General features: G+C 44.2%; 2 protein-coding genes across 6 annotated transcripts in view; one reads left to right on the top strand and one right to left on the bottom strand.

Moving 5' to 3' along the window:
• TMEM94 (transmembrane protein 94) overlaps positions 1-375 on the bottom strand; it is a 51,582-nt gene extending 51,207 nt beyond the window's left edge. For 4 of the 5 annotated variants that reach the window (XR_007779042.1, XM_050981391.1, XM_050981392.1 and 1 more), the window contains exon 1: positions 235-375. The gene's annotated coding sequence lies outside the window, so the exon portion shown is untranslated. The remainder of the gene's footprint in view (positions 1-234) is intronic. The other variant, XM_050981393.1, reaches the window with a different exon arrangement.
• A 7,673-nt stretch (positions 376-8,048) lies between these two features.
• The window catches only part of GRB2 (growth factor receptor bound protein 2), a 50,669-nt gene continuing 41,699 nt past the window's right edge, over positions 8,049-17,018 (top strand). Inside the window, exons 1-2 of the mRNA XM_050981398.1 lie at positions 8,049-8,202; positions 13,016-13,238. Of these exons, the coding sequence (XP_050837355.1) occupies positions 13,161-13,238 (78 nt within the window). The 5' untranslated portion in view covers positions 8,049-8,202; positions 13,016-13,160. The remainder of the gene's footprint in view (positions 8,203-13,015; positions 13,239-17,018) is intronic.

Raw genomic sequence — 17,018 nt, 5'->3', positions numbered from 1 at the left:
TGTCTTTAGACTTCCTTTTGTGTGTCCTTTTCTAATCTCCTCTTCCTCCTAAGCCGCTGGGTAACGCTCCGGCGAACTGCGGGCAATGGGGCCGCAGGGCTGTGGGACCGCCGCGGGCTCTGCCTCGGGCCTCCCCCCTCATGGCGGGCAGCCCCCAACCGAGGTGGGGACCCCTGGCCCCGCTCCCAAGAGGGCCACAGCCCGGCCCTGCCCCGCCGCTCGGCCCATACTCACCCGCCGCGCCGGGCGCTACCGGCGGGGCCGCTCGCCCGCCGCGCCGCAGGGACCGGGGCCGCCATCTCGGTCACTGGCAGGCGGGACGCCCCGGCGCCGGAGGCCCGCGGGAGCCCTTCGAGGCCGCCTCAAGAAGCCGCTGTCTGGTTGGTGCGAGCCCGCGCGGCCGCCCGCACGCCGCGCGCTGATTGGCTGGACCGGGGTGGCGCGCGAAGCCAGGCTCCCGCCCTGGCGGGAGGGGAGGCTGAAGGGAAAGGGCGGCAGAGGTGAGGGGGCGGCAGCGCTGAGGGGGCGGCGGGCGGAGCGGAGACTCAGGGCGAGGGTCACCCCAAGGCTCCTGGGAAGACGTCTTGGGAACGGTAGTGAGGGGCGGGGAAGTGTCTTTGGGGTGAAGGGAACGCGGGAGGGCATGAAGAGGGCCCGAGAGCGGTCCGTGGCCCGAGGCTCCATGCCCTCGTCAATGACAGGCCGTGGTGGGTGCCCTAGGGAAGGGAATGAGAGAGAAGGTGAGTCCCTTTTGCGGGGCTGTACCGCTGCAGGAGGAGGTGACACCTGCAAGAGGAGGGTGACACCTGCAGATCTCCCGCTGAAAAGCCACTTTTGCCGTAGAGAACCAGCAGACTCAGGAGCCATGAGGTGAAGGCGCACGCAGGGTGCCAGGTGCACAGAAAACCATGGTGGGACGAGCAGACAAACCTAGCCAGCCGGTAATCTTAACATGAAATCTAAGCCTCTGCAGAATCTGGAAAGAAAGAGGTATGAGACAGAGATGCCTCACTGCTGTGCCTCTACCTGAAGACATTTGGGGCTTGACTTGTGAACTCCTCGTAAATTGAAAAGATGTCTGTCCGTCAATTTTAACTTCTTTCCTATTCCTGTAATTCATTGCAGAGTCCTATCCTGAGCTGCGATATGGCAGTTCCCATGTGCGATATTTTGTTACAAAACTCATCTTGATTAGCTGGCTAAACTACAAATGCCAAAGCCTGGTGCAGTTCTTTGCAATTTTGTACAAAGAGCTTAAGCTCTGCAGATGCAGTTTAAGAATGTAGCATTTTGAGAGCTTCTTCCTACTCCTTTGAGACAGTTTACTTTGACAGTGTCTGGATACACACAGTGCAGGATTCTACGGTGTCATTTCAGCTCTTTTAAATACAATTTAAATTTCAGTGAGGCAAATCAAGGCCACAGAATTCCTGGATTTTCTGAGCTTGTTACTCAGAAGAGTTCCTTAGAATCAGTTAACATAAACTCCCACAACACCTGAGTGATGCTGAAAGTGATTTTGATGACTTAGAAGGAAACAAAATGGTAGATGTGGGGAACTGATGGTGTAGTTTAGAGACGGTAAAATGAAGGGAAAGGAGATAAATGTCCTACTTCAATTGCAATAATACAAAATCATGAGTTGTGCTTAGTGCTGCACAAGCATCTCATTAGTTCCTCTTTAGATTGTTCTATCCAATAAAATCTACTTAATTAGTTGAAGGTTTTAAGTAAAAGGTCAGAGTAAAGGTATGTCTTGAACAGAGATCTGAAATATGGGTTATTTTGCCTCTGACAGATTCCCTGTAGATACTTTTAAAATCCCTTAAACAAGCCCCCAATAAACCCTGTTTTCACTCACAAGTACAAGTGTATAGAATTTCTGTCAGTGAAATGTTCACTTACAGGGTCTGGCAGGCTGCACCTTTAACATGTTGGTGCCTTTACTTCCTCCTTGGTAAACCTGATCTAACTGCTCACCTCAGGGACCTCATGCTTGCAGAGTGCTGAGAATAAGTAAAAAACATCAAAATGCATTATTACGGGGGAGATTGGAGGTGCAGAAACTCCCTTGAATTGGCCAGTGTTGCTACACATTCAGAAATAGGACATGTATCCAGAGAGCACTTTTCCCATGTATTTTAGGCGTGGGTGACAAAGGGAAGATCAAGGCAAAAGCTGTGAAGCACTCAAGAGGCACTAAGTTGCTGTGATTTTTGGACCTGAGAACTTTGCTGTAAAGACCTGGTCTACAGAACAGTGCTCAAGTCATCATCCTCTCTATTGTTTAATATTGTGGAATTGTGAATGAATGGCAAACGAGGTAATATTTGTTCTGGATGTTTATAGCAATGTAGTATTTTGGTATGGAGAAAACCACAAATAGGTCAATTTTGCCTGCAAATTAAGATCATTTCCCATACTTGCTTCTAAATAGCTTTTAAACTATTCCTTGAGTGCTTTTTTCCTCCACACGCTTATATTTCTTGGAGTTGTTACACCATGTAAAGGCCTCCTCTATCATTTTGGTGGGAAGTGAGCTCATAGAAATGAAGTAATTCCAACCTATGTGGGTAGTCTGCAAAAACTTCATTTCATGCTCCCCATGTCTGAGCGCAGGGATCTGCTGGCTCCTCCTGGGGCCATAGCATATGGGCAGAGCCAGGGCTCAGCTTGCCGTGAGCTTCCGCCTGGAGCAGCTTGCGGAGCCCGGCACATCCACGGGAACTATTTGACCTCCCTTCATGTGCCTTTCAGTCAGACCTCACCAGGGTGGCTGCTGCGGGTAGAGCAGACATGAGAATTTCACTAGGACCACTTTAAAGCAGGTATTGTATGCAAAAAAACCCCAAACCTTTCTTTGTTTTTTTTTTCTCTGACAAAGTGTTGAAGTTACATTTTAATCAGTATTTGATGAGTAGAGTTTCTGAACAGTTGTGCAAAATAATTTAAATATAATTAAATCAGTGAGAATATTTTGTATTGTTTAGAACAGGCAGTGGCTGTTTGTCTGATTTCCCCCCCTTGCATATTTCATGACAGATGCTAAGAAATTACTATAATTATAATGTGCATAGTGGAAAAAGGAATTGAAAGGGGAAGATTGATACAAAAACTGGCTGAGTCTTAAAAATTAAAAGAAGCAGTTGAGTTGACCACCACCTTTACCCAAGCTGAAGGGAAGACAGTATTTCATTTTAGCTGAATTACATTACTTCCCAGCTCCTGTGTATTGCTTAATAAATAAGGGACTTACATGTAATTCAGTGTCTAATTATAAAATATAAGTGAGATAAGATATTTCACAAAAGAAAGCAATTCTGCCTTTTCATAATAAGCAGCATCTGCTTTGTTTTTCTCCAAACTGAAAGGTAATTGAACTGACAATTCCAGGCTGTCCTGAAAATGACAGATGACTGGATTGGGAGTAGGAAGAAAGCAGAAGTCCTTTTGTACTAAAGAAAGGGGGATGGCACAATATAGTTGGATCTGGTTCTCTTTTACAGGTCTCTTTCAGAGCTTAAGCATTTCTGGGTGACCCCGGCCAACTGATTTTATTGTTTAATTTCTTAGTGTCAGTGACAGATACTGCAGGTCCCACGTAGAACAGCCTTTCCTACACAGTCTGTTTTATAAATCTTGTAATTTCTTCTTTCTGACCACGGAAACACAGGTGGTATGGAAAGAAATCTGCTTGAATGTAAGACTCATGGGTGGTTTTGGTTTGGACCTTTTTTCTGCTAGTTTTGAGCTTGTTTTCTCATCTCCTGGTCTATAAAAGAACAGCCCCTGTTTAATCACATGGTCATTAAACTGCTTCACAAGTGCTATTGAGATCTGTAATGAGTAAAATTGTGAAGCTGTTCTGGCAGATCAGCTGTTCTGTCTGGGTCACAAGCAGCAACACTTATTGATTGCACTTGGGCAGATTTACAGAGACAGTTGTGATTACAGTTCAGGGTGTGTGTGAGAAGTCAGGGCAGAGCATGAGGAGAGTTTCAGCTGGCTCAGAAGTTAAAAACTGCCAATTCTGCTCCTAATGCTGCTGAACACTGGTGTTAGTTTATTGTATGGCTTTGGGCAAGCCCTCTATGCCTCTGTTTCCCCGTTTGCAGAATATGGATATCTATATATTTATACGTGTACACATCTATTATCTGTTATCATACATCTATTCCATCCCTTTGATATTGTTGACTTTAGTACTAACCTAAGGCTGCAAATCAAAATGAGACCAACTCACCAATATATAGCAAAGTAGTTACCCAATTCATTCATTATCCTGCTCTCTGAAGAACAGACACAGAAAACACATTTCACAGGGTTGTTTCCTTAGCTTTACTGTCTGATTCCCTAATTAGTCCTGTCACACAATGTTCCAAATATGGGCATGTGGGGAAATCCTATATACCAGAAACCTAAATCTTGAATTAAGGTTTTAGAGAAACTCTAGTAATAGCAGTTAAGTCTTCTAGACTCCCCTCCTTGGTGTCCATTTTAATATAAGCTGACAAAAAAAAAAAAGTGAATTTGTTGCCAGGTCTGTCTGTAAGTGGTACCCGCAGTTAGTTTTGTTTCAGTCTGTGGTCTGACTTTAGACTAGAACCTCAGTGTTAGGTTTTCCTCAAGGTATTCAGCATCTTCCTAGAGCAGGTCATATTTGTTGCTCTCTGGTGGCATCAGGCATGTTTGAAGCAAATTGGTGCCAAGACAGACCCAAATATGTAGTAAATTGAATAGTTTTGGATTTTGTGGCTAATATCCCTTGTTTGATTATCACACTGAGGCTAACATGGGTTGATGTAGGAAGAAGGCAAGAAGGTAATATTAATGCAATAAATCTCCACAGCCCCATTCCCAGCATTCCCCATTCCCTCTATGCTGTGCCTACATTCCTGTCATTCCCCCCTGTGCCGCACCCACTGTATGCCTGCACATCTCAGACAGAGGTGTATATCCAGGCAGTCCGTCCCCCCTCCAGCTGTCAGAACAGTCTCGTGGCAGTAAATTTTCAACTGGGAAGAAAATTGATCAGGGCCTGTCTACATCTATTCCACATTCCCTGTGGCAGAATGTCTGATTTTCCATGGGAACAAGCTTTGTGTCCTGCTTCATAAATCAGGCTGCTTAGATCCAACTTATACACAGCACACAGAGTGTTACCCTATACAAACTGCAGCACTACAGTGCAGAGTCACAGTGTGAAATTTGGAGCATCTTGAGATGTGCTGAGCTAGTCAAGGGTTTGCTTTTTTAAAAAAACACTACAATTCTTTGAAAGCAGGAAATGCGTCAGAGGAAGAAAGGTGCATGTTATAAATGTATTTCATTGCAATTATTGTGCCTGATGCCTTTAAAAAAAACATTGCAACAAACACAAAGTTCCTTAAACTGTAGTTCATGATGATGACAGATCCTCATGTTTGAGGAGAACAGCCTTAGGAACATGGCATTAATACAACTATTCCAAGCAGCAATTTTAAACCTTTAGTGGCTACTTGACCCATTTTAACAAATATTCCTCTGATCTATTGATAGCAAAACCTATACATTTATTTCCCCAGACGGCTCTGAGAAGTTTAAAAAGGTACCCAAAAGAAATGTCAGACACAAGGATTTTTCTTACCTTCTTAAAACACTCAGAGCTAATTTTGGATAATATTTTATCATTATCAACTGTCATAGAAAATTCAAGCTATTCCTAGACTGAAAAAAAAATTGAAATGGAACCTTTAGCAAAACAATGTCTCTGTTGCCTTTTTCATCCTTGCTCACAGCTATGTCAGGATTTTGGCTTTTGCTGTAGCAAAGCTGCACAGTATTGCACAATAAGTTGTGTGTTTCTATAAAGTATTAATTTGTTTGCAAGCTGGGGGAACATTCTACATGGATTTGTTTGCAAGCAAGTACATCTCAGCAATTCCTCAGTCAGGAATATCTTTCTGTAACGCTCTAATCTCTGCTATTTCTGAAATTTGTTGCTTCTTTGATTTTCTAGGACTGCCCTTTTACAGTCAGGCAGCTGCAGCCCCATAAATAGCTGTCATTCAACTTGCAGCTGTTGGCCATTGCTGGCTTTTCAAGTCCAGCTAAAAGTAGCTCCTATAACTTCTTTGAGATGTTATTTGACTTACAGAAACTTACTATGAACTTCTAAATCCCCATCTTGAGGGCATATGTGAAACATGAGATTCTGTAGGACTGTTCTAGGAGCAACTACTGGGGACTTGAGCGATCTTGGAATCCAGCTCTGATTTCATCAGTATTGGTGTCACTTCTAAAATAATCATTTCTGCATCCCCAGAAAGAATGTCTGAAACATTTGTAACATCTCAACGCCTAAAGCTCATTTTCTCCACCCTTTCCAATGTTTTGAATGAAGTATGAACTCACATCTTCCCCCAAAACCTGGGAATAAGTTAAAACCCCTTAAAGACAATATTGTGAGGATGAGAAAATTAACTTGCCAAGGGTTTAAAGCTCAAATTTAATCCAGTCTTTATCAAGCTGCTTAAGTGTTTATAATGAGAATGTTAGCAGGCAGTGTTTGCAGAACACTATTTATAAGCTGGATTGTTTGAGGTTGTGGTAAATATTTTAATGGTACTCTGGTTTTGGTATAGATGTAACCATAACCACCCTGGCAGACTCCAGCTGAGGAGAGCAACCAGTGTCATGGTTTATTTTTTAAAAAAGGGTTTAATTGGAGGATGAAAATGTGCATCTCTGTCATACAACAAAATATCCATTACCTATGCCTAAATTGTAGACTTTGGTCCACAACAATCCTAAATTTACATGAGCCCAGCTGTGGGCCCTGCAGTTGATGTCTGGACACTATGGCTGTGCCCACTTTGAGTGCCCACTTCCAGTCTTGGCATCTTTTTGGAGGTGGGGGAGGGATAAAAGTAACTCTGTAGTAACTCATTCCTTCAGGTGATGGGAGTACAGTGCTAGAAAGGCTTTTCATATTCAGAAACCACCTTTCCTTTCTAAAGCCAGAGAAAAGCTTTTTATTTATGCCTTTATCAAAGGACTTAGGCATTTACCTGAGCAACTGCTTTACTTTATAATTAAAAGTATTTTCAAGGTGTAAGAATGTCAGGAGCGTCATCCATGCCAACTGTGACATTAGTTGCCCGTGCAATCTGAATTTTGGCCTCTGTGGATGCTGTTATTGCCATGTGTGATTAAACTATTTGTTCTTAAAGCACGAGTGCCTTAATCACTGCTCAGGAAAGATGGCAGTTGTCAAGAAACGGCTGACCAGGTGTGTTCTTTGCTCTGAGCTTGGTGAGCAGCTCTGCACCCCTGGATGTCTGCTCAAACACTGCCTGGACAAGCTGAGGTGTATCTCTGGTAGTTAGAGAATTTCTCAATAAATTCCTCCCTGTTGGCTCCATGGTGTGGTAGGTGGCTCTGTGTTACAGACCAGTGGAGACACTGACAAATTAGGCAAGTATTGTGCACAAAGCCAGCGTGATTTCTCCTCCAGACACTGAGGAGGAGATAGAGCCTCGATAGCAGTATCACAGAATTTTGTTAGAAAAGACCTCGGAGACCAGCGAGGCTAACCTATGATCCAACACCACGACATCAACCAGACCATGGCACTGAGTGCCACGTTCCGTCTTTCCTTAAACACCTGCAGGGACGGTGCCTCCACCACCTCCTGGGCAGCCAGTTGCAGTCGTTAATAACCATGTCGGTGGAAAAATTCTTGTTGATGTACAACTAGAACCTCCCCTGCCGCAGCTTTCACTTTGCCCTTTTGTCCTATGGCTAGCTGTTTGGAAGAGCCCGACCCCCGCCTGGCTACACCCTCCTTTCAAGTATTTGGCCCGTGCTGCCGCGCTGCTCGGATGCTGCCTGTCCCCTCCGCTCCGCGCTCGCTCCGACACGCACCCCGCACCTCCCGGTCCGCTCCTGAGGCGGACGTCCAGGGATAGGGCAGGGCAGGTCGGCCCGGTACTGCGCATGTGCGGGGCTTGCCCGCGGTCCCGACGGGGCCGTGAGCGCGCAGGCTCCTCTCCTGCGGAGGGCACTGATACGGCGGCTCTCGCGAGACTTGCTGTGGGACCGGCGGCGCGGCGGGCGGGGGGCCGGGCCGGGGCCGGAGCGGCGGCTGAGGCGGCGCTGGAGCGGCGGCCGGGCCGGGCCGCGCGGGGCCGGGCAGGCGGCGGGAGTGCCCAGCGCTGCGCGGTGAGTCTGGGCTTGTGGAGGGCCGCCGCCCGCCGGGGGCCGTGCCGGGGCGGGGAGCGGGGAGGGCACACGCTGAGCCCCTGGTGCCGCGGCCTGGGCCTCGCGGTGTTCCGCTCTCCTCGCTGCGCTCCGCAGGTCTCGCCTCGGCGCTGGCCCCGTGTCCCGCCGGGCCCCGGCCTTCCTGGGGGGGTGGGGAGGATGCGGGCTGTGCTGGTTGGGGGGGGGGGGGGGTGGTTGAAATAAGCTCTGGGCTCCAGAGGCGTCATCTGCTCGGCGAGATTCCCGGCTTACGCACAGAGAACACCGGGCGGGGGTCGCTTTTCTCTCTGCCCTACGGCTGGGGAGTGCTGGCTGGTCGTGGTTCTTGGGGCTTGTCCTTTGTATTCCTCAAAAAGAGCTCCATAACTTAAGGCCGCTTCCAAAGGTTGAAAGGCTGCGAGTACCCTGTAGGCAGGATAACATTCCTGCCGCCCTGTCTCCAAAAACATTTGGGGTCATGCTTCAAACGTGAGTTTCTATGACGGAGAAGGACGTTTTTCTCTTGCCCTCTTCCTTCTCTTATAAACTTCCTTCTTGAGAACCAGTGCTGGTTTTGTGGGATAAGGTTTGACTTGCCAATATAGTTTCAAATAATCTTAGAAGACAAGGACGCGGCCTTGTTAACTCCCACAACATCTGACTCAGACACCTCTTTTATAACCTACAGTGAAAACTATTCTGTAGCACAGTCAGTAACTGCAAGAGCAGTTCATAGATACGGTGCTTAGGGAACTTAATTCTTTGTTTCAAAAACTATTAAATGCTCAAGGTTAAAGGACAAAATCTGAAGGACCACAGATGGTTAATGAATTTTCAAACACAGTGTTGTTTGTAATCTATTTCTGTGCCAACTTTGGATATTGAGTATTTGTGCCATTAAAAGACCTTTCAGTTGTTGTCATCTCTTAGGTTGATTGTCATGCAGTATTTTGAGTATTTCATAATACCAACTAAGCTTGTAACATTTAAAGCAGTTTTAGACAGTTTAAAATAAGAAAAAAAAAAAAGAAGAAGAAGAACTGCCAGTGAATAAATTCTGGCAGAGGTGAAGTTTTCTGTTACCTGATAAAATGTTTTGATCTGATAAGTATTATCTGTGCTTTGTGCTGTAGCTTAGTTTTGTAAGTGATATCTTGAGTTGTCTGGTGCTGAAGGAAGTTGAATCACTTTAAGGTGGTAGATCAGTGGGATAATTTGCGATCCTGAATGTTCTGGGGTTTATATGTTAATGATATAATTTATATTTTACTTTGTTCCTTTATTATGTTATACTTCCTTATTTGGTTAATTTGAATTAGTGTTCTGCCCTTACAATTTTAACTTTCTATTCTTTTGTCTAGAGTCTGACACTTGTATTTCTGCATGTCTTGCAGATGATGTATGCACACATTTTTCTTTTTACCACCCTCAGTAATGTTTTGTCCTAAAACAGCTGATGAAGTTTAGGACCTGATCCTTTCCAAAATCTCCCAGTGAATCTATCTTGCCCCTCTTTGGCTTTTCTAAACTGTTGTTCTATTCCTGCCTGTATCACTTTCCAGAAGAGCAGTAAAACAGTGAAAAGAGAACAATGAGAATGCTCTCTTTTGTTTAAAAACCATGCTGTTTCTAAGAGTAGTGTAAAAAGTTCACCTTTGCCTGTGTGCTTTTTGAAATATCTGTTGAAGTGAACATGAGAATTGTTTCCTGTTGGCCACAACAGGGACGTTTGTCTTTATAATTACTTTTATTCCATCTTGAGCTGCAGCACTACTACTAATGAGCATTTACTGTTGGCTGCATCTGCTGCCTTTTCTTCCTCTCAGCCCTCCCCGTATTTTTGAGAGCAAAGGAAGTCTTAACCCAAGTCACACTAAGGCGAGAAACCTTGATATTTTGAGAAGTCTTAGTCATTTCTCTAGCAAGATCATCTGATAATTTCTGTAATATGTAATCATTGTGTTCATATATTGACTGTTATTAATTTATACCAGTCTTACTCCATTGCAGTCTGTGGACTGGGCTCACTGCAGTAAGGTGTCCTGTTGCACTGCTCTCTGCCTGAAGCAGATACAGCTGTGCTTTTTTCCCCACTCACACAGTTGGTTTGCTCATGTTTTAATAATGACATGGCTGAATGTAAGAACTTATTTAACAAGAGTCTAAGCAGAAAATGCTTCCTTAAGAGACTTTAAGGGAATTATGCCTTCACTTCATCTTTCCTGACATTTGCTGTGTGAGTATCTTTGTACATATTTTCAAAGCTTTTCCCTCTTTCAGATGTAACTTTAGTGCCTAAACTTCAGCTACACTTTTGTCTAAAGTCAGGAAGGTTAAAGTTTTCTTCTACACTGCAGCTGCTCTTAATATTGTTACCTGGAAACTTCACTCCTTTGTATGTTGACAACATATCTGATGGTGGTAGTAGTACTAATGCATGTTTAAAGAGTATTGCATGATGAATCTCTTTCATTTTGAATTTTGCTGGAAAATTTCCTGACATTGTGCTGTTACTAAGCTCAGGGAAATGCCAGTATAGTTCTGGAAATGCTGGATCAGTTTCTCTAAGTTGTGTATTAACAGTTACAAAAAAGAGTAAAAAAAGTTAAAAAAAGAGTAATTATTAGCTGGTAGTGCAGTGCTGGATAGCAATACTTGTGTGCCCCCCAAAAAGGCATATTTATAAGTTGAAGCAGTTTCTTTCTTTAAATGTGTCTCAAGCCTTTAGTGTATACTTTAAGTTGTGCAACTTGATGTTACATTGTTAGGTTTGGAACTTGGGGTTTTCAGGCCATGCTCCCTTGGCTGAAGGTGTTTGTCTTCACATGTGGTGTGGTGGTGTTAGAAACACCCAAAGGTTGCTTCCAGTAATATTTAAGAAGGACTAGAAATAGATTATGTTTACCATGGAAGATACAGGACAGGTAGACAACAAGCGTTGAGCTGTTTGCATTTTCCACTGCTTCATACACTGGCATTCATGTTGCCTTTTAATGGTGCTATTATAGCAGAAAATTATCAGTACCATCAGTTGACAAACCCAAGAGGGCAGATTGGAAAGGTGAGGAGATGGTGAGCACAACACAGTAGAAACAGCAAAGAGAAAATACTCCTGGTGAAGGGAAGTAATTATTGCTGTTTGGATGAGTGTGCTGGTATGATGTGAAAGACTTACATCAGAAAGGTTTTTCGTCGGCCTTGAGACTAAAATTAAGTCTTTCATAATTACCAAAATGTAGTCAAGATGATCCACTTAACGGATTTCATTATGTGTGTTGATCAAAGCTTGGATCCAGTACATTCATTTCCATTGGTTATGGTAGCACAGAGAGCTTGTTCTGTTGGGGTCTTTGTGAAAGATGACTCTGTTTTCAGCCTTGCTCACATTTCAGTAGTGCTGTGTAGGAAGACCAGAGAAATCCCAAAGCTCTGTCCATGTGGGGACCCTGCTAAGCTGGTTTTTTTTGATCAAGGTGAATCCTGTAAATACCTCCTCTCATTCTGCCAGATTCCTGTGATAGAATCTCAGTTCCAGTGTTTGCCTCGAGCTTAGTTATTCTCTACAGGGAACTGAAGGTTGGGCAAACATGGGGCTCATGGAATATAAGCATGTTAATTGCTGAACTGCATTTATGTAAGGCAGGTTTTTCTCTGAAATGAAAAATTGCTGTTGCCATCTGCTGCCTTTGCATGCAGCAGGGCTCTTTCTGGGCCACAACCACAGAGCCTGAATTAGCAGGTGCGTGGGTTCACCAGTGTTTGTCAGATCTCTTTGGTCTTGAATTGTCATTGACAAGTGCCAGCTCTCTGCTAGCTCTTCAAGGGGGTATTCATGGTGGGTTTTAACTTACAGACTGTCTTTCTTGTGTTTTGGTGATTTTTTTTCCTGATTATTTAGCTTCTGTGTTACCAAGTGTAGTTGGAGTTATAGAAAATCATTCCTATTCAAACCCGAGGGCAGGATTTAAGCCTTTTCAGTGGTTTCGGTGTGTATAATACGACTTGCCAGGTTTGATTTAATGTCTTCTCCGAGCCGGTAAGAGACACAAACTTGCTGATTGTCACACTGAATTACAAAGATTTTTTTAACGTGTTCTGCTGCTCAAAGCACTGGAATTTCCTGATGGTTGTTTTTACTTAGAGTCAGCCCAAACTTTTGTTTCTGTGTCATATTATTTGAGGACACTTTCTGATAGGCATTTCCATTCCAAAAACCCAATAGCACTCTGCTTTGTCTAGCTTGTATTTAAATGACATGAGCTGTATGAATGGCAGAACCCAAACCATCGGTGCGGGCATCTCCAGACGGGTCTTTCCCAGGGCAGCCGGTTGGGAGCGGAGCGCATCCCCTCGCCTACCGCGGGCTGTGCCGGTCGCCTGGTGCCGAGCCCGGGCCTCTCCTCCCGGGCCCTCGGGGGGCCGGCTGGCCCCGTCCTCCTCCCGTTACATTGCTGTAATTACCGCTGCGAGGAGCGGGAGAGATCCCCGGGAGAGGCGGGAGCGGGGAGGGCCCGCCCTGCAGAGCTCCGCCGCGGGACGCCGCGATTCCCGGGGCGAGGTCCGGCTGTGGCTCCCGGCGGGCCGGTGGCGGTGCCGCTCCCGCCCCCGGCAGCGCCGGGGCTGTCATTGGCCGCGGGACGCGTCACTCGGGCGAGCCGGGCCCGGGCGAGCGGCTGCGGGAGGAAGCGGCGGCCGCGCCGCGCCGGGCGGAGGGAGCGGCGCTGGGCGCGGCCCCGGCCATCGATCCGTGCCACTTCCCCTAATGGTCCGTCTCTTCCTCCTCCTCCTCCTCTAGGGCGGATCGTCCCCCGGTCTCCCTGTATGTGAGAGACGGGGCCGGCGCCTCGCACGGATCTGGGAGCCGCCGCCGCGGGGGGAGCGGAGGCTTCGGGGAGCGCTTCCTGCCCACCGCCCGCACCGCCGGGCGCGGCAGACCCAGCATGGAAGCCATCGCCAAGTACGACTTCAAAGCCACCGCGGATGACGAGCTGAGCTTCAAACGGGGCGATATCCTTAAGGTAAGTGGAGGGCTCGGGCTCGGGAGTTCCCTCTTTACCCCTGGGCTGTTCAGTTTCTCTCTGAGTCTCTTCCTGTCCGTCTAACTTGACCCTCTTTTGGGACCCCAGAGAATGCCATCTCCTTTTTATACGAAGCCTCAAGATCTTCTAAATCCCAGTCACACCTCTGAGAGCAGGAGTGGCTGTTTTGTTTCAGTATCAAGCATGCATCCCAAAGTCTCTCAATTCTCTCTTCTGAGATTGGAATATTTGAAAACTTAGTCATAAACACAGCAGCAAATAAGCAGAAGTACAAGATAAAGGAGAATTCAGTGTAGAGATTATGAGAGGAAGCCCCATGAAGTAATCAAGATCAATTTGGTATTCCTTTTCTTTGCCTCCTGCCAAGGATTCTAATATCAAAGAACAGTGATTGGATTATTTCTCAGTAGATAATCTTTTAGCATCAGGCTAAATATTGAAACTGAGTTTTATCTTCAGTTGTGATGAACTGGAGTGATAAGCTTGTGGCTGAATATATAATGGATCTGTGCAGATGTAAGTGAATGTTGGAGTGCATTAGAGGAATTTTAGTCTATAGTTCTTTCAATATATCAAAGGCTTTTTAGGTTTCATCTTGACTATATTACAGGAATTTTAAAAAACAGTTGAGTTTCTACAACAGTAATAAAACTGGACACACAGAACAAGCCCAAAATTTTATTTTGGGGGGGAGTAAAATACAAAAATCCTTAGTGATTTGGCCTTAGCTCAGAGCTTTGTTCCTTCCAAGTAATAAGAGCCATATTGCAAAATGCTTTAATGGAATTCATTCATCATCACTATTTCTCCATAAAGGTGGGCTTCACCTTCCTAGTGTGATATATTTGGTATTAAGGTATCTTTAAGCTGCTTTTTTTCTAAAATGCTTGGAGTAGAAGCAGTTTTGAGAGGTGCTTTTCCTGCAGACGTAAGGAGGTAACTGTGTGTGTGCTGACAAATCAAGTCCTGCAGACCTCAGTGGGATTACTCATCTGCTCAACACTTTTGCCAGGAAAGGGCTTGATTTTAACTACTATTTTAAAATAAAAGTTTTTTTTTCTAGCTTATCTGTAAAACTACTATGTATCTTTTATAGCTGATATTTCAACTGTGGCTTTGTTAAAAGTGTGAGGCAATAAACAGATGAAGGTTGCTAAAGCATATCATGCTTTGGGATTTTAACTTATAAAATGATTGCATCTGTGTATGTCCTACACATCCCCGCCCCATAATTGGCCAAAAAACTGCTGTTAGGACTATAGACCTTGGTGCCACTGTGTGTATAAATTACCAGGATATTTCCTAGAGCTATTTTTAAATGTTTAAGGCTGTCAGAATTTTGGAAACCTTTTGTGATAACCTTGTCTTTTTTTTTTTTTTTTTTTTTTTTTTAAACCTGAGCTGTATTCTTCTATTTTGGGTTACTACTAGCTGCCCTCACCTTTTACAGTGTATTTGAAGTAAAGCATAGCTGAAGTCAGCTTTTAGAAAATGGTGAACAGGAAGGAAAAATTAAGTTTAATGAAATATAGTTTATTGTAAAGTGTATTCTCAGCTATTTTCATTTAGTATGGGCTAGAAGTTTATTTAAGTATATGAAAAATAAAATTTTCATTTGTTAAAAAATATGTTCTCTAAGAAGTAAAGGAAAAATACATTTTTTTTATGTTTTTGAAGTTTAGTCTGTGTTAAAAGTCTTACATCTGTGCACAGTGGCTGACAGTAATATGTTCTTGAGTCTTGTCTACTTGATGTCATCCCATAGGTGACCAATTTTGTCACACAAATAGAAACGTGTACTGTTACACTGCATTAATAATTATATTTTTCCTAGAATACAAAGGATTTTCCTTCTTTACCCTAAACCTAGGCTGAACACTTCCTCAAAGCATTTATACACAGTTTTCAATCTGTATTTCCTTTCTTTTCAGCTCATATTCATATGAAAATGCTCACAAGTTTTACATGTTTACCTCCTTGATGCATAAACTGAGCCATAGAAATGGTAAATTGCTCAAGATTTTCACTAAAGTCAGCGGAAGCATCAGGACTTTCCGGAATCCTTCATCACATAGTTGAGCTGAATTCTGTGCAGTGTGGTGAGATTCATGTGTAAAGCTGGCAAATTTCAGACAAATAAATCCAAATGAGTTAGAACCATTCCAGTTTACCCATACTGACAAACTTTGTTGCTTTGAAAAATCTGTTTCACTTCAAATGTGTTTGTGGTTGTGGAAATTAATTTCCACCCAAAATGTCAGATCTGTTTGTTAGAGCTCGGCTCATGACTGAGAAATCTTAGGGTATCCCAGTCATGTGCCCGTGTGATGTCTCTCATTAACCAGGTCAATCCTCCTGTCCTCAAAGGAGTTGGGAAGAGGAATAAACTTGTACCGCACCCTTCAGTGTCCCTTGCTGAAGGCCTGTGTTACTTGATGCATAGTGAAGTCTTTCAACTGTGAGACACCTGTGGTGATGCATTCCAGAGAACCAGATCTGGCTGTTAGAGGATGGCAGAGCATTGATTTATATCAAAATGTGTCACACAAGGCAAGAACAAAATCTCTTAAGAGTTTAATTTCCAGTCCTTGGAAGGCCATGTTTCTCCCTGTGAGGAGAGAAGGCAGAGATGCCCAGTCTGGCTGCTCTGACCTCAGCAGATAACTTGCCTATGATGTCATGTGCCATTACTGCTGCCTACCCACAGATTCAGGACCTGATTGAATAGCACTTGAACTGGAGCCATTAAGCTGGTTGTTAGTAATCTTGTGGCTGGTTTCCAGAAGTGAGTGAAGATAGTTGACCTTTGGCTTGCAATTGTAAAACAGCTGAGTGAAGAGGAAAAGTGCTTGGCCTCTTTTTTTTTTTTTTTTTTTCCTTGTGGGCATTATGTGGTAAAAGCTGCTTCTATGGTTTCTGTAACCCTGGCAGGACAGTGGGTCCCCTACCCTTCTGCTTAATGGCTCTGTAGCAGTGTGTGGTACTGCCTCTCAGGAGATGCTCACTGACAGCTTTCTCTAAACTTCACATGCTCTAAATACTACTTGCTGAGCCTTTTCCAAAGAAAGGCAAGATTGCTGCTTCTTTCTGACAGTGCTGGAGCTCTTCAGCTTCATGCTTTTCCTGTTGCTTCACAGGAACTTGTTCGTGACTGGAGTCCTGCTGGGAGGGGTGAAGGTGGCCCATCCTGTTACTTAAAAAAGTAAAATAAGGAAGCTGAGGGATTCCTACCTGAGGGATTCCTACTTGTAATCTTGATTTACTGTTTTTTCACTTTGAACAGTTTACGGTTGTCCTGATGGCTTTACAGTCTTCACCCCTTTTTTTTTTTTCCGCGTATATATTGAAGTTGGGACGAGTTAAATTCAGTCTCAGTATTTGTTATTCAGGTTTATGTCCCCCAAAACTATCAGACTTCATGCTAAGTGCCAAATACCCAGACCTAAAGTGTATTAATACATGCTGATGGTTTGGCAGGAACCAGGGGGAGAAAAGAAAAATCACCATTCTTTGTTATCTCATTGTAATTTCTCTACTCCTCCTAAATCTAATCAGAAGTCTAAAGTTAATGCCATGGTGCTCTGAGAACTGTTTCTGTGTGGTTAATGCAGGAGCACTAAATATATTAATTAGTATCTTAAATTTTAGAATTGTTTTGTTTTTAAACTATAATCTACTGCTTCATTTCCTCTTTTTCCTTCTGTCATAGGGTTGGGGCATAGCTGAAAAGTGTTTTTCTAAAGAAGTGAATAATCTACT

The sequence above is a fragment of the Serinus canaria genome, chromosome 18 (assembly GCF_022539315.1).
Source record: "Serinus canaria isolate serCan28SL12 chromosome 18, serCan2020, whole genome shotgun sequence".
NCBI classification, from domain to species: Eukaryota; Metazoa; Chordata; class Aves; order Passeriformes; family Fringillidae; genus Serinus; species Serinus canaria.
This window is presented reverse-complemented; position numbering and strand designations above follow the sequence as displayed.